This window comes from Osmerus eperlanus, chromosome 1, assembly GCF_963692335.1.
Source record: "Osmerus eperlanus chromosome 1, fOsmEpe2.1, whole genome shotgun sequence".
Taxonomy (NCBI): domain Eukaryota; kingdom Metazoa; phylum Chordata; class Actinopteri; order Osmeriformes; family Osmeridae; genus Osmerus; species Osmerus eperlanus.
This window is the reverse complement of record NC_085018.1, coordinates 12,635,007-12,656,829: the sequence shown is the minus strand read 5'-3', so window position 1 is coordinate 12,656,829 and position 21,823 is coordinate 12,635,007. Positions and strand designations below refer to the sequence as shown.

At 49.9% G+C, this 21,823-nt stretch overlaps 2 protein-coding genes across 6 annotated transcripts in view; both read right to left on the bottom strand.

Moving 5' to 3' along the window:
• The window catches only part of kaznb (kazrin, periplakin interacting protein b), a 66,990-nt gene extending 61,597 nt beyond the window's left edge, over positions 1-5,393 (bottom strand). For 3 of the 5 annotated variants that reach the window (XM_062460593.1, XM_062460594.1, XM_062460595.1), the window contains exon 1: positions 5,186-5,393. In XM_062460593.1, coding sequence (XP_062316577.1) covers positions 5,186-5,264 — 79 coding nt within the window. In that variant the 5' untranslated portion in view covers positions 5,265-5,393. The remainder of the gene's footprint in view (positions 1-5,185) is intronic. The other 2 variants (XR_009930395.1, XM_062460599.1) reach the window with 1 other exon arrangement.
• A 5,082-nt stretch (positions 5,394-10,475) lies between these two features.
• Positions 10,476-20,601, bottom strand: prdm2b (PR domain containing 2, with ZNF domain b). The gene is made up of 8 exons (XM_062450055.1): positions 20,476-20,601; positions 20,332-20,341; positions 20,186-20,259; positions 19,639-19,791; positions 19,214-19,340; positions 17,197-17,310; positions 12,397-16,976; positions 10,476-12,255 (listed from the first exon to the last, which is right to left on the bottom strand). The coding sequence occupies exons 1-8, from the start codon at positions 20,599-20,601 to the stop codon at positions 12,238-12,240; spliced, it is 5,202 nt and encodes a 1,733-aa protein (XP_062306039.1). The 3' UTR covers positions 10,476-12,237.
• Between the last annotated feature and the right edge of the window lie 1,222 nt (positions 20,602-21,823).

Below are 21,823 nucleotides of genomic sequence, written 5' to 3'. Positions count from 1 at the left end.
CCTCAGCACAGAGCTAATAAAACAGGTCCACCATGGTGTGTCCATTTCCAAATGAGTTCCAGTAGTTACTGCTTGGGACCCGTAGTGAGGGAGGGCTATCGGGGGGGAAGTACTCTTCTCCAGGTCTCGGGTGTGCAGCTGTTTGGCATGCAGCGCACACTCGGCACAGGGGAGTGCATGGCACAATGAGCCTGCATGTTTGGTGAGGAGGAGGGATTTTTTTTTCCTGCCTCTCTCTGTGCCAGCAGTGGAGATCACAAATGGAGATGTGTTTTTTCAACTGAGGCAGCCTGTTGGCCCCCACACAGGGGGAGAGAGAGAGTTCCCTGTACAGGCTGGTAAACTTGTGGTTTCTGAAGGTTAACTCTACATGCAGTCTATAAAAACTTGGTCAAAGGCACTTTTATTATCTTCAATAGAATATTGAAAATTGGATCAAGGGTGGTTGGAGTGTCTCTGTTCTCACCACAAACAGCACACCAAAGAACACGGCTCTGTGTTGCTGTTAGAGCCTTCGCTGCACTCGACGCTTTGGTGTGCGTGTACGTTCTGTGTGTTTGTGTATGTGTGGGTGTGTGTGCGTACAGGATCAAGAATATCTGCGATCTTCAACATCGCTCATTAAGGCTGAACAAAGACGGTTTGGGCACCAGAGCTTAAAGTCCAGACCACAACAAGCCACTGTGTGAACACAAGTGCTTTGTGTTCAAACTGCAGCTTTGATACACTCCACCACACAGAGAAGTGGCTTCCAAACCACTGAATGTGTGCGTGTGTGTGTATGTGTGTGTGTATGTATGTAATATAGAGAGAGACCGAGACAGAGAGAAGAAGGTGGGGGGAAAAGAGACAACAAGAGAGAAAGAGAAAGCCAGTATTTGAAAGAACAACAGATAATGACACACAATGAAACCAGTTAAGGCCCAGCATTACAGAAACAATGTGACGTAACAGAACGTGATGTCACAGATCACATCGTGCCCAGATCCACAGGTGCCTCCAATTAGAGGGACACCACCTGACAGCCCGGGCGAGGATGTTGATTTCCTGTCCAGGTTAAGTCATGCTATTTTAGGAAGGACTACGGCACTAACTGAATCCTCATTGGTTTATTGACTAACCTCACACTGGAGCAACAGATCATGAATTCTTGGAGCAGCATTTATAGAATATTCTAGAGAATGCAATCATTTGGCACAAACCCAGATAACTCAAGGTCGTCCCCCCAACAACATAGGACATGAAGGTACACCAGAGCAGCACTTTCTCAAGCTGACATCATGTCAGGTACTCATGTATAACATGCAGACGTAATCACACACATCATATTGATTACCACTGGCCAGCAAGCAGAAAGTATTGGCCAGCCTTGTGCCTATCCCTGCTGTTGCCCTATCAGAGTGCTGAAATCCAATACAGGTATTAGGAGCCAGAGAGACAGGGAGGGGATCTAAACGAGGCCTGTATCGACCAGCATGGAGAGTTTCTCCACGGGGGATTCTTAGGGACCCCGCTGAATCCAGGACTCATCCAAATAGAGACCATAAACCACTGCGGTGCTTACTTTTCTCTCTGACCTCAGAAGATACCACTGTCCCAATAAAACGTGCCTGAGAATGCCTCTTATAACTGAGAGGGTGCTCCGGTTCTGTTACACGGTCGGGCAGTCAGGGAACATGCAGGCTGACCTCCAGCCCTCTGAGGGTGTGTAGGGATGGATACGCAAGATGGCTCTGTCACTGGGTACGGAAGGGCGACAAGGACATGGAGGTGACTGGGGTAGGGGGGTGACTGGGGTAGGGGGGTGACTGGGGTAGGGGGGTGACTGGGGCAGGGGGGTGACTGGGGTAGGGGGGTGACTGGGGCAGGGGGGTGACTGGGGTAGGGGGGTGACTGGGGCAGGGGGGTGACTGGGGTAGGGGGGTGACTGGGGCAGGGGGGTGACTGGGGTAGGGGGGTGACTGGGGCAGGGGGGTGACTGGGGTAGGGGGGTGACTGGGGCAGGGGGGTGACTGGGGTAGGGGGTGACTGGGGCAGGGGGGTGACTGGGGCACCTGGAGGATGGGTTAAGTGGAGGGATGACCGTCAGTCTGGATGATTAAAGACCCACATTATCAACAGCCAGCCGTCCTCCTTTTAAAAACGATGGTTTGCGTTGCCCTTTGAGGTGTACGCTGGGGACAAAACATAAAAGTTTTGCTAAAAAAGGGTTCAGCTGGCTATGAGAACATAAAACAGATGATAAAACAATGAATAATTTAGTGTTTTCTTATATAGTTTCCAGAGGACTGGTTTTACTTGGTGTGAGCTCAGGGCTAAGATAATAGTCTCACTTGTCCCACAGGAAAACACTCTGTCACAAAGAGAGAACTGTGTTATCATGGTACAAACATTCTCCTTTTCTCTGTTTTGAGTCCAAATAAACAGATAAACACATAAAAGGCCCCACTACGCCTGTGTTCTTCCTCTTGAACTTCCTCTGAGACAGAAAATCATAGGTCTCACCAATCTTTGACTACAGGCAACGCAATAGACACTATCTACCCTCCTTCTCCTTTGTTAACTGAGGAGAACCTAACAATGAATAATGATTTGTCTGGTCCTGGGCCATGTTTCTGCATCTACCTAAGAGTAGGTTGTTATCACTGGCAACCATATGAAATTCAGTCTCAGGTACTCCTATTACATGGGAAGCGTGACACTGGGTTGATTAATGCTAACCAGGAGCTCTCTGGCCACCAACTAGCGCCCTTCCTAAATCCCACTCCCATTTGCATACGGTAAAAGAGGAAACCTGCTGACAGCAGAGATTGTGCAGCACTTCATTCCTGGATGAAGCCACTTACCAAGGCTGGTGCGTTCAACGTCCACCTCTTTCAAAAGGGAATTTCAAACATCAACCGAATGAGTCACGACACAGCACAGGTAATCAACTATCTATATCAGGACACAGAGGGAGAAAGAAAGACTCATCGACTGAGTGTCTCTCTCCTACCGTCCGTACTCTACTACTGTACCACGCAGCAGAGGAGAGACTCACAGGAAACACTAACCTCGCGTTTCTACTGAAGAGGCTTGACGACTCTTGCTGCTGTCAGAGCGCGAATATTAATCAGGACCCTGTCACCCTGTGATAGTCCCATGCTCCCCCACACCAAACACAGCTAACGAGTCCACAGACACATCCGCTCCAACAAAGAGCATTATTTATAAAAGATCCCTCTCTCCCTCTTCTGCCCGAGAGGGAGAGAGGGACGCACAAATGACACCGCCACAATGACGACACTCCCGACGCCCATTTATCATCGCACGCTGCCCCCGCGTCGCGAAGAGAACAGATCACCGCGGGAGATTGATCCTCCAAATCGCGGCTAATTAGCCGAAAGGCAAGAGGCGTACGTCGTTTCCCAAAGACAGAAGATATCGAGGCGTGTTGTGATGAGGGAACGTCTAATCACGTTTCTGACACGGTATGGGTCTGGTGCCTGGGGCCGGAAGAGGCCTCTAGTGCGGCCCTGCAAGCCTCCTGTCGGTGTCCTGAGCAGCCCTGTGTTTCAGCTGGCCTGTCTGGCTTGGTTTCTGGCTGTGGCCCTTGTGCCGGGCCATCCAGAGAGGTCAGGGTTGCCGGCCCCTACACATGAGGGACACAACCGGGCTCAGACCTCATCCCTCTCTCCCTCTCGTCGGGAGGTCCCACTGGGATGGGAGCGCGTCGACATCTAAAAACATGGTTGATCTGACTTCACTACTGAGAATGTGATGAAAGGGATTCCTTGCGCCTAAGGGCCCTTCTTCTAACCTATCAGACTGCCGAGTCCGTTTGCATTTTTCGGCGATGGGGAGAGAACGAGAGGCTTCAAAGACAGCTCTCTCTGCAGGACGTCCATGCCTGGGATGCCAGCCCACATACTGTAAAGGTCCGACACATCCACTCAATCTCTGCCTCGCTCTCTCGCTTGCGCTCCGTTTCTTCTCCTGCCTCTCTTTCTCCCTCCCTCTCGCCCTCCCGTACTTAAAGGGAAATCCGCATGAACAGGCCGACCCCGAGCCTTGTATTACAACACGTCAGTGGGGACAAGCAGAACTCTTACAGTTCAAGGCCGTCAAAGTCGGTGTTCGTGCTCCCTGAAATCTTCATTCGCTTCTCAATTATTTAACCGTCCGTCTGGGCTCTGTGGTGTTCCTCAGACAGCCTTGCCCTTCCCCTCCTCACAGTCCTGCTCTGCAGCTACGTCTTGAAAGACAGGACTACACATCTCCCTGAGCGTGGGTCTGGCACTGGCTTCACACATCACGCTTCCTATAAAAAACGATACACACGAACAGCACTCTCCATCTGAGAGAGAGGATGGAAAAGTGTGAAAAGGAACCGCATCTACCGTGCGATACACACACACAGACGCACGCACCTCCACACACACACACGCACGCACAAACACACACACACACAGGTATCAGCTCCTGAGGTGCAGTTGTTGTTCGACCACACCCCAAAACAGAGAGAGCAGGTGAAGATAAACAACCATTATCAGTGAAGTGTTCTTCCTCTCCAGCTGTGGCTGGTGGTGAACCACAACCACCCTGCCAAGAACACTCTAGTGTACAGCTCTAAGTAAGCCACCACAACTCTAGTACACACACACCTCTGTGATCTCACCTCCTGTTGTGCCGTACAGAACACATTGCTCAGAATAGAATCCATAAGTGCCACACAACCTCCATGTGTAATTACAATAGGTGTTCAATTACACTCCATAAACAACAGCATTGGTCGCCACAAGGTATTAGCAGCACTGACACAGAGACGACAATGAGGATGTTGAGCTCAACTAGCAGAGGCAGGGAGGAACCACCTGGAGGTGTTGCAGCTAATGTGCTTATGTACACACACACACACTTCACACACACACACACACACTTACAAACACACCGCACAGACACACACCAGCACACGCGGAAACATTCACGTCCGTAGTCCTTTTCCTCACCCCGAAGAAAAGCGAAGGTGACAGCGAGTGACAATCAGAGCGTGACCACAGAGAGGCAAGCAAACAAAACAATGCGCTGCACACTGTTCACCCACTCCGACACGAGGGAGGGAGTGAGGAGAACGGAGGCGGGTCTTGCGTATGCGCGTGGGGGTGCCTGTTCAGGTGGGTGCCTGTGCTGGCTGTTGGATACTCACTGGCCTGCATGAGCTGTCCCTGGCGTCCGAACACCTGGGAGAAGGCGGATGAGTGGCTGCAGGTGATGGTGTCCTCCATGGCTGTCCTGTCCCGCTGGCCCGCGCCGCGCACGAGGAGACGGAGAGGGAAGGAGGGGATGGGGGATGAAGGTCAGCTAGACTGCGTCACGCCGGGGCCGGGAGAGCGAGGGAGAGAGGGAGAGGAAAAGGGCGAGCGGACTTCTGTTTTGCTTCGAGGGGGGGGGGGGGGGGGATGCTGAGTCAGGAGCTGGTTTCTGGTTGCTGGGGCTGGGGCGATATCTCTCCTGGATTCTGGTGGTTGGGTGTTGACTGCTCTCTTCCAGACCTCTCCTCTGGATGCTGCTGCTACTGCCTCGTAGCCCAGTCCTCCTCCTCTCTCTCTCTCTCTCTCTCTCTCTCTCTCACTCTGACACGAGCTGCGCCGCTCACAGCTCAGATCATCAGAGGGGGTGTGTCTCTGCGAGTGTGTGATCATTTCTGTGTGTGTGTGTGTATGCGATTTAGACGCTACATGAGAGGGAGGGTGGTAAAGGAAGCTGCCAAGTCGTGAGTGCCTCCTCTCTCCCTCTCCCCTCTTCTCCAGTGTGACAGTACTGTAGGCAGGAGCAGCAGCCGCTGTCCTCTGGGCACGACTGGGGAGAGGATGCTTGTTGTGGGATCTGGTGAGCCTCCCTCCCCTCCCTTCTCCCTCGTTTGTGGATCTTCAGCAGTAACACTCCCTCCTGCTGACCCTCCCTCCTGCTCACCCTCCCTCCTGCTCACCCTCCCTCCTGCTGACCCTCCCTCCTGCTCACCCTCCCTCCTGCTGACCCTCCCTCCTGCTCACCCTCCCTCCAGCTCACCCTCCCTCCTGCTCACCCTCCCTCCTGCTCACCCTCCCTCCAGCTCACCCTCCCTCCTGCTCACCCTCCCTCCTGCTCACCCTCCCTCCTGCTCACCCTCCCTCCAGCTCACCCTCCCTCCTTCCCACTCCCTCCTGCTCACCCTCCCTCCTGCTCACCCTCCCTCCTGCTCACCCTCCCTCCAGCTCACCCTCCCTCCTTCCCACTCCCTCCTGCTCACCCTCCCTCCTGCTGACCCTCCCTCCTGCTCACCCTCCCTCCTGCTGACCCTCCCTCCTGCTCACCCTCCCTCCTGCTGACCCTCCCTCCTGCTCACCCTCCCTCCTGCTGACCCTCCCTCCTGCTCACCCTCCCTCCTGCTGACCCTCCCTCCTGCTCACCCTCCCTCCTTCCCACTCCCTCCAGCTCACCCTCCCTCCTGCTCACCCTCCCTCCTGCTCACCCTCCCTCCAGCTCACCCTCCCTCCTGCTCACCCTCCCTCCTGCTCACCCTCCCTCCAGCTCACCCTCCCTCCTGCTCACCCTCCCTCCTGCTCACCCTCCCTCCTGCTCACCCTCCCTCCAGCTCACCCTCCCTCCAGCTCACCCTCCCTCCTGCTGACCCTCCCTCCTGCTCACCCTCCCTCCTGCTGACCCTCCCTCCAGCTCACCCTCCCTCCTGCTCACCCTCCCTCCTGCTCACCCTCCCTCCAGCTCACCCTCCCTCCTGCTCACCCTCCCTCCTGCTCACCCTCCCTCCTGCTCACCCTCCCTCCAGCTCACCCTCCCTCCAGCTCACCCTCCCTCCTGCTGACCCTCCCTCCTGCTCACCCTCCCTCCTGCTGACCCTCCCTCCTGCTCACCCTCCCTCCTGCTGACCCTCCCTCCTGCTCACCCTCCCTCCTGCTCACCCTCCCTCCTGCTCACCCTCCCTCCTGCTCACCCTCCCTCCTGCTCACCCTCCCTTCTGCTCACCCTCCCTCCTTCCCACTCCCGCCCTCTCTACACATCTCTCCATCCAAACCCCCTCGATCCATCTTAGGACCTGAGCTTCTGAAGAGATTTCTGCAAACTCCCGCTTCATTTCTTTGCTGTCAAAAGGAGGATGAGAGAGAAAGAGAGAGGTTGCATAAAAGTAGGACTTCTCTTTTCCCCAAAGTTCTGAGTTACCCCGAAGGAAACCTTGATAAAATAATACAAACTAGAAAGAAGTACTGTACAAAATGCAGGATGTATGAGTCATGGCACTTGCTTCAATTAGTTGTTGTGTCCACAGGTACAGCTGATGTCATCTTACTCTAAATTCTAAGAAATTAAATGTTTGGTATAGAATCTTTCTGCCATTCCTTTTCAAGCTTTCCCTGATTTTATAAGAAGTTGTGTTGAACTGGTTGTGGCTTGTAGATGGCCTTCACAGAAATCTGGCATGGTCAGGGCTGCAGTTTGGATGGATGGCAAAGACGATATACTGAACACCAGTGGTGGAAAGAGTACTGAAAATGGGTAGTTAAGTACAAGTACCATTACATTGCTCAGATAATACTCAATTACAAGTAAAAAATACTGGTGGTGATATTTTAAGAATTTTCTTAAAACCTTTTAATACAATTGCAGATCCATTGAGAAAATAGTTACTTTAAACAACAACAAAAAATCACCTTATTGATTAATGGTGATTAAAGGGTTTTTTGAGATTAGTGGTTGAATTCTTGTAAGTCGCTCTGGATAAGAGCGTCTGCCAAATGACTTCATGGTGGCTGTCATTAACTTCCATCATGTGGTGGTCTGCTTCTCCAAACCTTCAGTTCTGTCCATAAATTAACCGTGCAATTATTATGATAAACTCTCTGAAACCTGCTGCAGCAGGGACTTTTTTTTTCGGTCCAAATATCAGGGTTTTAATTGGTTCCTGGCTGAAATGCCGGTCAAATGTTTGAATATTAATTCAAATTGCAGGCTAGGCTACTCAGTAACGAATTGTGATTTTAAAAGTAGCGAAGTAGAATACTTAAATTTGGAGGCTACTTAAGTACAAATACAATTACAGACTTAAAAATATGAAAATAGAAAAAAATACTTAATTACAGCAACGTGAGTTGTTGTAATTCGCTACTTCCACCCCTGCTGAACACACATCAAAAGGACAACAGGTATGTTGTACAACTAAAAATCTACATATTTTTTCAAGGTCCAGCAGTAACTGTTATTTGTACCCATTGGCAATTGAGTGTACTGCATGCCAGTTATTCCTACAGTGTACTGTATGCCAGTTAGTCCTACAGTAAAACAAATCCTGAACTCTCGACTCTCGTGTCCCCTTCTCCAATCAACAGGCTTTTCCCATTTGCCAAACTTTCCCAGGAAGCCCATTGTCACCAGGATCTCTCTCACACTGCTGTGCTGTCAGGCGGCTAGCACAGCAACAGGAGCGAGTAGCAGAACTCACTTCCTCCTGTTTTGAAAGGAAATGGCAGGACACTTGAATGGTCTCTGTAGAACCACTAGAGGGGTTGGCAGTCTGCTATGGAAGGTGGATCTGGCCACAGAGGAAGAGATATCCTGTTTTTAATTTGAACTGTTAACTTTTCAAAGTGATGTTTACCCACCAGAACACAGTTCCAAGTGAGTCACTCACAGAGAGTCACTCACAGAGAGAATAGTTCCTTCTGCAGGTGGGTAAGCGAGCAGGGTCTGTTTCACTACAATGCTTTGAGTCACGTGTTTCTGCTAGCTCACCACGCCAATGGCTCTGCATTTTTACTCATTTAACCTTGAACTTGTTCAGAATTCCCATCCACTCAAACAAGCTTGTCTTTAATGTTGTTTTCTTTTTACAGGAAAACTAGACACAACTCTGTTGTTAGGACACAGAAGGCAGTGTTCAGTCATGTGTGAGGAACAGTCATAAAGCCCTCCTGCTGGTCTCCCTGCTGGAAGCGGATGACTCCTCTTCACAGAGAGCTATGACTCCCCTGACTGATGCGAATGAAGGATTACTGATATAACACATTATTACACTGAGCTGAATCCCATGGAAACAGTGAATTGTTGAAGCTTGATCGCCATTTATTGTCTCGTTTCTTCTTTGACTCTTTCTTCCTACAGCTTACTGAACATATTCAAACACAAACCAACCTGACATTTTCTACATACACAAATGGTACTGTATGGTCCGCTGTAAATATATGTGTTAGGCTCTGTGTCTCATCTGTGCATTCCTGGACTTCTGAAATCTCTTTCTGCACTATCCTAGTTTATTTAGTGAGCCCTGCAACAGACCTGCATAGGGCTGCATTTTTATGAACACGGCAGAGTCCAGCTATACAGCAATCAGGAGGTAGTGCAGTGATATTTCATCCTGACAGCCTGAGTACGGCACAGCACTCTTCTTCTCCCCATGCGCGCACGCACACACACACACCCATAAAGCATGCACACCCCCACAGGGGACCCATAAACCACACCACCATGGCACCTAGGGGAAGACGAAACACGTCGCACCCTTCCACCGAATAAAGAAAGAGCCCTCTGAATCATATCATCCTCACACATTACGTTCAATCCGACACTCGTTCCTCTCCCCCTGTCAAACTGAAGAGCAGAACACCTTTACAGGGGAGCCGATGCATTAGCGGTTATTCCACAGGGCACATCGACTCCACTGATGCTTTGTTTACGGCTGGAGCGTGTGCTGTTGCAGCTGGGCTGGTGAGTGGGTTTGATGGATCCATGTGTGTGAGGGTGACGGACCGACCTGGATCTGATCTCAGATCAGCCAGCAGACACACACTCACCAAGCTGATCTCAGATCAGTCAGCAGACACACACTCACCAAGCTGATCTCAGATCAGCCAGCAGACACACACTCACCAAGCACACCCAGGGCCGGACAAGGCCTAGCAGGAGAGTCTTACAACAACAGTGGTTTGGGAACACTTGGTTGGCCTTCTTTCTATTGGGTCTGCGCTTCCTAGTCGTCAGCAGAATGAAGAACACTGAATAAGACTTATTTTGCAGATATTTCCATTGGTGCTGTTGTGTTTTGCCATTTTCTGTAGGATTACCAGAAAATGGCAAATGTTAACCAGCAATAAAGTTCACACCCTTATATGGGATCTTAATGTGTGTGAGATGCCACTGATTACCAACAGCTGCAGCAATAACGTCGGTCTAGAGCCGTGTCAAAGCAATCTTCCCCGTGACCAACACCAGCCGCCTCCTTCACATCTCAAAACAAATGGTTTGTGTCTGTGTCTAAAAGGCAGCCTCTCCACTTTACTCGGACAAATGTCACCAGCATCCCATCCAGTAACAATCACACAGGCTGCACGCAGGTTATGTATGGCTTAGTGTTGCTCTGGTGGAATTATCTGAAAGGGCCACAGCCGTGGACACTGTATTCGAGACGTACAATCTAAGAGGACCTACTCAAAGCTCCTATTCAAGGACAAATTGAAAAAAGTCTTTATTATGTAAATTACAACAGTGTGTTTTACATACGAGGTCAACAGGGATATTTGACTTTGATCATCCTCAAAACACATCAGCTCAATTTCATCTGAGGAGAAAATTATCAAGAATATCGACACAGGAAGGCAAAACAAACATGATGAAAACATCCCAAGGAAATATAAATTAGCTTTATAATATATTGTTCAATAACATTTCCTCCCTCCAACATGCTGTAGGCATTTGAGTGGGCTGCCCTACATATTGGAGCTGAAGGGCCGAGGAAGCAGTGATGACTGTAAACACCGCTGGGAGCTCCCCTCCAGCACACAGGAGGATCATCTGGGACAGAGGCAGCTCACCTCTGCCAGGAAGATCGACTCAGAAACAGCCTGTAGTCAGTTACATGAGCATGACAGCTGGACAAGGCTGGCCCTGCAAGAAACTAAAAAAAATAAACGTTGAAATCAACCCCTGCACCTCCCCCCTCTTCCTCCCCCCTAAATGGATTGTAAATGCATTTCTATAAAATCGAGTGACAGAACTCAGTCTGTCTAGGGTCTTAAATGGTGAAATGTTAAGAAATGTATTGCTGACTTGCTTATTCTCTGGGGTCAACCAGGTTTCATAACAGAATTTAACACATTCCATTGTTCACATTTAAAAACTATAAATCATTTCAGGTTTCAAACAGATCAAAATCAAACCAGAATTTGGCAGAGACATCGCTTTTTAAAGTGCTTTCCAACAAGATGGGGCTAATTATACCTATTATTTATGACACATTAAAATGTAAATGTTCACAAAAATGAAAAGAATGAATGGATAAATGGCAGTGTATCCTTTTCCCTGTACTGTACGCTACTAGGAACTAAAACAATCTTTCCCCTTTACTTTTATAAAAACAGTCAAAGTTGTCCTTTTCTAGCTGCAGGTCACACACACTTATAAGCCAAATGACAAACATGACAAAAATATGTCAGTAAGAAAACATGTATGTACACATACATATGCAAACTCACACACACACACACACACACACACACACTTGTTCCTGAGGACCAATTTAGCAGTTAGAAAAAAATGCTCTTTTCAGCCCACCCCCTCAACAATGTATTCTCTATAGAGATTAAAATCAAACATACATAATCATTTGTAAATCATTGTATTAAAGTGGGTGCGGGCCACAACATGGGATGCAGAGAAAGGGAACAGGGCCCCGTCTAGTTATACTGTATACTTAGAACATGCATCAAGATTTGTCCAAATGATGAAAACCTCACCTGGGAAGTACGGAGTAGAAAGACCAGAGACTAGATCAGTTTTGGAACTGATATACGTGATTGCCATTTGCAATAGGATTACCTTTTGAACCATAACGGAAACCCCAATGTCAATGTTTTGGGTCAAGTACTGATGTACAATATATATCTCTCTCTATATATATATTTATATATATATATATATATATATATATATATTCTCATTGTCATTTACAGTTTGTATATTTATTTCAGCAAAACTGTCTTAGTCCAGACTAATAGGAAGATGAGTGTCAAGAGGCCTACTTCTCAGCAGCCAACGAGACACGAGAAGGAAAGCAGTCAAGAGTTCACTTCCTGTCACTTTTTCTTGTGACTAAGCATGTCCCGTGCCAACGTCCTCCTCGAAGGGGAAGGTTTGTTCAGCGGTGATTCTCTGGGGAATCTCCGCCCTCTCCACTCGCTCCCTGCTGTACTCATGATGAATTGGAATCATGGCTCATTTCTGCAGAGACTCCTGGAGCATAAAACAACTGTTCAGTGACATAGAATTCCAAATATTGTACAACCTCAAACAAAATCGTGAAGTACTGTAAATGCATCTACTATGCAAAGTCTTTATATACTATTAAATAAATAAAAAACACTGACTTATTACCTTAGGGTCTTTGGGCTCCTGGCTGGACTGCTCTTCTGTCTTCACCTCCACAGGACCTGCGAAGCTGGCCAACTGAAGGCTCCTGGTGACTGGCCCGCCTGCCCGCTCCCGTGCCCTCAGGGAGAAGCGCTCTCCCTGGACCTCTTTTTTAACCTGGGTCTGGGACTGCTCCTGGAGAGACTTCACTTCAGATACCTTCTTGGGTGCCACCTCCTTGCCCACTCGCCCCATCCTCCCAGCCGGACGTGGCGCAGGTTCACTGGTGGGAACATCAGAGGAGGATGGGGTGGGAGGCAAGAACGGGGCTTGGCCCTTTCTACCCTTCTTCCTGGGCGGAACCACTGCAGCTGGGAAAGAGGCTGGCCTCTTGGGACGCCCTGCGGCTTTCCCTTTGGTGGCCTGGGGGGGCTCGGCCTCCGGGGCCCCCGAGCTGCGAGCCCGGGTCTTCCTCAGGGGTTTGGACCCGGGCTCGGGCTGCTGGAGCTCAGCGTCTGTGGCTCTCCTACGAAGGCTCATGTTTTTGTCCGATGCTGCGTCGGCCCCGGCTCTCTTGTCCTCCGCTGCCCCCCTCTTGCCCTTTTTGGCAGCAGGCTTCATGGGGCAGCTGACTGCTATGTGCTTGCTAAGGCTGGCAGGGTAAGTAAACTCCCGGCTGCAGTGAGGGCAGACGTGAACTTCCTGCTGCGGTGGTGCCGGCTGTGCCTCCTCCTCCTCCTCCTCCACTTTGACGAAGGTCTTCCTGACCGAGGCGGCGGATTTGTTCCTCTGAGTGATGGCCTTTTGGACCAGCTGGTTCTTCTTCTTGCTAAGGGAAGTCATCCTGGTCTTGCCCGTGGCCTCCTGGTTGAAGTTCAGCCTCTTGGGCTGCCCCATCCTGCGGAAGGCATTCTGCCCAACGCTGCCGGCGACCGCGGCGGTGGCGGCTGGCGACAGGACTCCGTTCTGAGGCTTGACGATCTGCCGGAGGGGGATGGGGTTCTTCTTGGGAGTGTAACGCCTCTTGTCGCTGGCGTTGGCACAGGCCAGGATGTGCTTGTGCAGCTCGGGCATGTTGTCGAAGCTGTTGCCGCACTTGGTGCAGCGGATGGCCGTGCTGAAGGTCTGGGGGATGTTGTGAGTGGTGAAGTTGGTGGCCGAGGCCACAGAGGTGGCGTGCGTGCGGTTGTGGTAGGGGAAGGGCGGAGGCTTGAAGCTGGGATAGTGCTGATTGATGCCCAGACGTACGTCGGGGCCTTTGGGCTTGCCCCCCTCCGAGGCCATGATCTTGATGGTGGTGTAGAGCTCCTCGGTCGGGTCGTCGCCACCCTCGTCCCCGTGCTTCCCGTTCACGCTGGGCTCTTCCTCCGCCATGACGTCCATCCCCTGGGACTGGGCTTGTTCCGGGGACTCTGGCTTCGGCGCGTCCGCGGAGCTCTCCTCCGTGGCCTTGCTGGGGTCCGTGTAGTTCTGGGGCCTCAGCTTGCCGCTCTCCACGGCCGCGTGCGTGCACTCCTGGTTGGGGTGCAGGTCGGTCTGGTGCTGCTGGAGGTTGCAGAGGAAGGCGAACTCCTTGCGGCAGGCCGAGCAGACGAAGATGCGGCCCACGCCGTGCAGGGCCGTGCGGTGCTCCAGCAGGGCGGCCGCGTCGCCGAACAGCTGGACGCAGAACTCACACTTGTACGGCCAGTCGGCGGCGTGCGCCACGATGTGCCGACTCAGCTCCTTGATGGAGCGGAAAGGCCCGTCGCACACGTTGCAGACGAAGCTCTTGCTGAAGGCGTCGCCGCCGCCGTCCTCCTGCTCCTCGGCCTCCGTCGGTTTGCCGACCGGAGGCAGGGCGCCGTGGGCCGTGTCCGCGTGGCGGGGCTCCTTCTTGATCACGGGGGGAGATGGGCGGTCTGACAGAGCAGGGGGAGAGGCTGAGGGGCCAGACAGGGACTCTGACAACACAGAAAGGTCAGAGTGCTGGGATTTACTCTCTGATGCCGTGCCTTTACTGACTTTTCCATTCAGCAAACTGCTGCCGTTTCGAGTCCTCCTGGCCACCCCGGGCTCTGTCGTGGACAGGTCCAGAGAGATGGCCTCTCGAGGAGGACTGGGCTTGGACTGACCCTTGCGGAGATCTCTGACTGGGTCGGGGGTGGGGTCGGGTGACTGGGCCATGAGCTCGTCCTCGCAGTGATCTTCCCCTAACGATGTCTCCTCTGTGTCGGACACAGGCTTAGATGCCGGCTCTTCGTCCCCATGGTCGACGGACGTGGGGGACATTTTGGGCGACAGGACCGGAAGAGATCTGAGTGTGGAACAGTCGGAGGGCTGGGAGTGAGGGGAGCTGGGCATGCCTGGTGGTGAGGGGATGGTGGGCAGGACCGGGGGAGGTGGTGTGGGACATGCCAGGCTGGTGCTGGGCGAGGAGGGGTTCATGGTGACTGGAGTTAAGGATGGAGGAGAGGGGTGGGCCGAGTCAGACACCATGTTGGGTGAGGTACTATGAGAACAGGTGCCCGTGCCACTACCAGCAGTGTACTGTGAATCTGGGCTTCCCAGGTTTAAGGAGCCATCGTCTGCAGAGGTTGTTAGCCCGGCATACTCACTCATCAGAACCTTCTCCAGCATGCTGGTGTTGGGCTTCTTTTTCTTGGCCGGAGGCTGAACTGCCGCTGGGATGCCCTTTGATTCCAGTTCTGCGGCTCCACTCTTGCGGTGCATGCTCAGATCCAGCACCGATTCCCCCGATGCCTTGTTAGAGCCCTCATTTTTCCTTCCGACAGAGCTGGACAAGTCTAGAGGCTGCTGATTACATGAGTTCCCCCCACTACTGCTCGATGCAGGCCAGCCACGGTTGTCCTTCCCTGAGGGGTTCATGGTATCCCTGTCATCTTTGCTGGTGAGACTCCAGGCAGTGGACAGGTTGAGGTTTTCCAGCTTTGGCACCTTGAGGGTGTAGGAGCTCCCAGACCCAGATCCCGCCTCGCTCTTCGCACTCTCGCCTTTGAGAGCGGGGCTGAGGTGAGGAGACGAGGGAGGGGAGGCCGTTCTCCTCTTGAACCTCCCCGAGCCTCCGGACGAGGATGTGACCGATACCGGGGCAGTGTGGCTGTCTGTTATCAGTGTGATGGTGGGTTTATGGCTGTCCTGGGTCTGGAGGAGTTGTTTGAGCTTAGGGGACAGGTAGATGGTTTTCTCCTTCTGGAACAGACCTCCCATCAACAGGGTGGAAGAGGAAGAGGTGGAACAGGAAGAGGAGGCGGAGGAGTTCCCAGTATCGGTCTCCATTTTCATACCGGGCATGAGAGGGGGTGTGGACGTCCTCCGTTTCGAGGTGGACTGGCCAATGAGGTTGGAGACCTGGCGAACCGAGCCAGTCCTGGTGTCCACTTTAAGGGCCTGACAGATGTCACTGGGGCTGAGGATCACCGTGTCCAGACCGAACAACGCGGCGGAACTGGAGTCCACCTCGATCACGTCACAGCTGCTGACTGAGCTGGTGGACAGGATCTTACCGTCGATGTACAGGCTGAGGTTCTCCGAGATATTTTTGGATATGTCGACGACGTAGTCGTCCCGGTCCGCCTCGTCCTCGGTGTCGGCACTGGGGACGTAGACGAGCGGCGGGCTGGTGCTGGGGGACTCATCAGGCTGCTGGGGCGGGGTGGGGCTCTCCTGCAGGAGCATGCCTTTCCTGCGGACGCCCTTGGGCAGTAAGTGGCGCTCGTGGATCCTGCGCTGGTGCCTGCGCATGTTGGTGTGCGTGCCGAAGGCTTTGTTACAGTACTTACAGGGATGAAGCTCTTTCGATTCGCCGTTCTCGTCCACGATGAAGGGCCGGTCTCCCTCTACGGAATCCTTCCTAACCATCTCAGAGGTCGGCAAAGGCGCGGCTGGGATTTGAAACGGAGACCGCGCGACCACGTGGTGGCCCGAAGCTGTGACGCGGTCAGGACTCGGACCGTCGACCTGGGCTCTGGGACTGAGCAGGGTGGCGGTGCCGGCCAGAGAGCCGGGCCTCTTCTTTGACACGTTCTCATGTCGGCGCTCGTGCCGCCTTCGTCCAACCTGCGAGCCGAACGACTTTCCACAATAGCGGCATTTGAAGGCGTGCGTTTGCTGGTTCACAGTGGCGTGGATGTGGATATGGCGCTCGAGGCCCTGTTTGGTGGAGAAGTGGCGCTCGCAGTGCTGGCAGGGGTGCGTCTCATCCTGGGCATCAAGGTCAAGGTCGGGGTCAGGGTCTGCCTTTGGTTCAGGTCTCTTTACAGAGGAGGGGGCTGTCTTTGTGTAACACTGAGGGGGGGGGACCCCAGTCATCCCCCCTTCCTCCTCCTCGTCCTCCTCCTCCTCATCCTCCTCCTCCTCCTCCTGAGGGGGGGTGCTATGGCTTTGTGGCAGGACAGGCAGCTCCGGGCTCTCCTCTGGCTCAGCCACGGCTACAGGCTGCTGATGCTCCCCTGGACCCTCATCCTGTTCAACTTCCTGCTTGTCCTCCATTGTGAAAGCCTGGACCTGAGACAGAGAGGGGCCTGGAGACGGCTTGGGCGAGGGCTCCACAGCCTCCTGGGAGGGTCCTGGAGATGACTGCCTCTCCTCTTCCTCATTTGGACCTGCATCAACAGAGTAATGTGTCAATATACATGTGAAAATAATACACCAAAACGATAACACATGAAACAAATGCAGTTGTTTAACAAAACTGAAGCGGAAAGAAAGTTCAAGTCTAGTCAGTATTTGGGCGTATGCTTGACCCAGATAAATAAATGATGTGCTATATCAACAAAACATTGATGACGGTGATGTCTATTCATCCTGGTGGGGAGAACACACCATCCTCTGTGTCCCACATGTCAGTGGTGGAAGACTGAGTTCCTCCTGTTCGCTTGGGTCCTCGGAATCCACCCCAACCAGTCCGTCTGGCTCGCACCAGTAACTTTCTTCGAGCTAGGTGGAAAGAGAAACCCACAAAGCATCCACTTTCCAATTAAGCAATTCTGCCAAATTACACTGACTATACAGCATGAATAAGACCTGCAATGCTTGGGATTTCTTTTGTTTATGTTACTACACAGGGACATTTGTCTACACAGGTAGACATTTTCAGGTGTACCTTCATGTAGGCTTTGGTAGGGTATTTCTTGTTGCAAATACTAACCAGAATGAACTTCAATCAAACTTGAGTTAATATCAAAGCATATTATTAAACATTGTATTAAGGACAGTAAAATATACTGCTTTAGTCAATCAGGTTTTTCAAAAAAAAAATCAGTATACGCAAAGTAATGCTATAGAATAACACTGCAGTGACTCTAAGATACATTATGCTCCCTGGAGTTGCTGTGACAACAAGGTCATCTGGCCTAGCCTACAAAGCCTGATTCATGCCACCCAGGAACACATGCTGCAGCTCAGTCATCTGACCTGTGCCGTCAAAGGCTTTCTGCAAGCTAAAGCTGCAGGAACGTCAGCCAAAATGTCTGAAAACTGCAAACATTTAGCCAAAGTAATCTGGCCATAACCACAGGCCCACTGACTGACTACATTTAAGTAACATAGAATATCTCCAGAAAAGTTACCTATTGCTATTGCTCAACACACACAGTATGTGTTCTATTCTGATAAAGTCAAGCTGCAAGCTTCCTGTCACCATGCAATTTTGTAAAAAGAATCAACAGTCTGGTATGCACCAATTATACCATGACACCATTATATTTCTGCTGAATATTACTGTAAAGTTTGGGGTTATAAAGTGGATTTCACGACGAAACGACTTGCAGTGCAACAAAACACTCCATCGTGCCTTTTGTATTGTGGAGAGGAAGGGTGGGACTTCAGGGCTTGTGCAACTTCATTCTGGGCCTAGTATCCACAAGCTAACTTCATGCTACTTCAAATTTGCATTTGTTTCGGTTGACAACGTTAGCTAGCTTATTCTCTAGTAGGTATACAAGTAAACAAAGAAGACAATCTACTCCGTTTCACACCTTCATTTGATATAATAATTATATGGCACATTAAACGATTAACAAGCTAAATTAGACGTCAGTCTTCGAAAGTCTTAAATAGGCTACATTATGTATTGTAAATCTCTTTATATACAAATTACAAGCATATTCTTACAAAAACGCACAAAGAAATAACTTTGAAAGACCACTTGGTACATAGATCATCGCTTTACTTGACCGATATCTATGGATCAATAATTTACTTGACTGAGCACCAAGGCCAGTTTGCCATCATCTCCCCCCCTGCCTTGCACGGGATGTCTGGCACGTCCGTGCATGACCTGGCCCGTTAGCTCGCTAACTAGCTTGACAGCTACCCTCCGAGTATCGAGTGAGACAGACGATACCTTGCGAGGCCAACCCTCCCAGGCCTTCTTGATAACCCATCACATCCATGCAACTAAGTAGCAAGGAAGTCGCGCAAAGGTTCCAGTAATTCGGAACTCTTCAGAAAGGTCACATCCCTCGGAACGTCACGAGCAATTTGTGCTGTTCAGCTAACCTGCTAACTGGCTACCTGGCGAAGTGTTGGCACTGTTTACATAGCCAGGTACTAGCTGGCAAAAACATAAGTGTTCATGCGAAAAAGTTATTTAGAAAAGCACAGAGTCCGAGTATCATGACCAGCTCTCAGATTTAGCCATACTGGCTACTAGCTAGCGCTTGGATTCAACTTCGACCGGACTAAAGCTAGCTAGCTGTTAGCTACAACTGGCTAAAGACCACATTTCGTTCGATTGCTATTCTTTGCAAGCTCGTTGTCACATTTGTGACATGGGTAAATACGTGAATAACAACATATCTGTTGAGGAATTTCTTATTTGGTTGTTTAAACAACTCACCTCGTTTCGCCCTGGGTGAGTTTTTCTTGCACAAACTGCTGGCCTTTTCTTCCTCCAATGCAGCTGTTATCTCGGGGTTGTCTTCCCCACTGTACCAGACTAACAGCTCTTCACCAGGTCCTATTGGCTGTCACAAAAAAATAATGAGAAAACGCACCAATCAGAGTAAATCTTGCTGAAAGACAGGAGGGACCCATGTGTGTCTGTCCAATCAGTGGGGGATGTAACTCTTAACATTTTGGGACACTTCTGACTGAACTAAAGCAATTTATCAACCCAGCGACGGTCTGACTTATGCCCTACAAAATCAGACTGACATTTGAAATATATAAGCATCACTATGACAACATTTCTGAAAGAGGTAAATAGTTGAACAATCATTAATAATGTATTTAGTCATGCAGTTAACCAGGGCATTGGCTTACCCTTAATACTTTGTAGTAAATAGCTCGATTGATCTCCAGAGGAAAAATATTTTGTTCATGATTGGAGCGTGCCCAGTTAACATACCGTAGCCAGTTACCCTTCATAGGGTCTGTGGCATCCACACACATCCAGCCTCTTGCTGGGAAATATACCTACAGCAACACCGAACCGACACATCCACAAAGAAAAGATCCAATCAAAATTCTTGATGCTATAACTGAACATCACTGTTGTTCTGTTCAATACAATTAAATGAATGCAAACTGAAAAGGTAAGTTCACCAGTATGTCATTGCACCAGCACATTAGAGATACTTTAAGAGGGAGCAATATTCCTCTCATTCTGGTGCGTGCGGACAAATCACACCCAGATGTCTCATTAGAGCTGCAGGTACTGAAATCCGGCTGAATAAGCCCCTTGATCCTTTGCACTGCTGCTACATGATCTCTGACTGTCGCAGGTTCCAGGACTAAAGTCACACTCTCAAGTGTAATTATTTTTAATAGGATCGAATTGCAATGAATATAAATGTTTCCTATTACCTACCTCCCACAGGTAAACATTGCTGGTCACCTGGGATCTCTTCTTCCTCTCTCCTACAAAGGGGCCAAACCTTTTGCCTTAGAGATGAACCTAGAGGCCCAGGCACCTAGAATGAGAAAGGGAATTAATGAGGACATCTTGCCACACACAAGATAGCATCTTGGAAACAGGTATCATTTATTTTCATGGCTGATAGGAAGACATTCAGTTTGGGTTGAAATGTGCATACAAACTGTAATATTTCTCATTTGCATCAGTAAGTACTATGCTAAAACTCTGATAGATTACGGTACCCACATCTCACCAATACGACTTTGATTGACAGAAGAGGGTCTTAGTATTATAGCGCTGGGTAAGCTCTTCCAAATATGGTGCAGAATGTCAAGGAGAGTTTCTACTGTCTCACCAGCATCAGCCATGGTTACCTAATGAGCAAACACGCACAATTTCAAGAATCAAATTCAAAAGCACCACAGACTGCTGCTGATGGCCTTGATCATGATCCAGCGTTCACCCTGCTGTTGTACAAGAACTATTACACATTTAAGTTCATGGCTGAATAATATGTATTTTCCTGTCTCAGTTTTGGCTCTAACCTTGGTGAAGGAAGACTGGGGAGAGATGTGTATTCGGTGTACTGGTGAGACATTGTTCTCAGAAAGTGTAGCATTCAAACCCTAAGGAAGTTGGCAGAGCCAATGTGTAGATTAGCCACATGGACCTTCACATCATTAGGAGCTCCTATAATTACCGTTCTGTACAGGTGTCAAACAAGTGTTAACAATTTCCACTATTCACTATTTTCTGTAGTTTAGGCTCAGGAGTAAATCATTCAAGAAATTATGTTAACAAGGCTTTTGAGAGGAGATTCAGTGTGCTCTCACTTCTCTTTAAAAATGTTTTAAGGACAACTCGTTGTTTCCTCAGCCTGTGAGAAAGCCACACAAACTAATACGCACACGTAAATTGGATTGCAAACTGGTGAGGTAGAAGTTGAAACTTTGTGTTTGGTGATTTGTAATTTGCACAAAAAAATGTTTAAGAGCCTCAACGCTGCTTTTTGTATTATACGTGTTACATAGGCCTATTTTGTGACCTATTCTGTTTGTGCTCACAGTGTTAACCTACTTGAAAGCTGGAATTTCTTTCGGGATCAATAAGGTCAATTGAATTAAATACCTCTCCATCGACAAAGTGTCCATTTGATGGGCTGTACGAACATCGCAAAATGCACTTGCCCATCCTCTCAGCGAAGCAGGCCAGACCGACAAGAAGAACTATTCTAACAAATGAAAGATGATATTGCCAAAATCTTGATAGAATGACGCAGGAAGACCTAGCAGTTTGACTATCAGGTTTTATGCATTGAGCATTGACCACCAATTGGTGGTTGCAATATATCGGACAAAGAGAACTGTCCCACATAAAAACAATTATAAAAAAAATACTTTGTGAAACAGCCTACGTTTGTAAATTAAATAGATGGAGAAACGGCATTATAGGCCATACACTTAGCTAGTATTTGTTTAACAACAGAAAAGATCACATTGGCCTTAGACAATGAAATTGCATAAAATTGGATGCAACACTAACATGAAATGCAAGACAAATGTTGGCAGGACTGAGATGCCTTCTGCTTGG

Bases quoted from the DNA above. Each gene is read 5' to 3' on its own strand.
- prdm2b (XM_062450055.1), bottom strand. From the start codon at position 20,601: ATGGCTGATGCTGGTGAGACAGTAGAAACTCTCCTTGACATTCTGCAC. The intron at 19,341-19,638 runs GTAAGCCAATGC...TTTTTGTGACAG, and splicing joins TTTACTACAAAGTATTAAGG to CCAATAGGACCTGGTGAAGA. The intron at 16,977-17,196 runs GTGTGTTCTCCC...CTGTTGATGCAG, and splicing joins CATGTGGGACACAGAGGATG to GTCCAAATGAGGAAGAGGAG.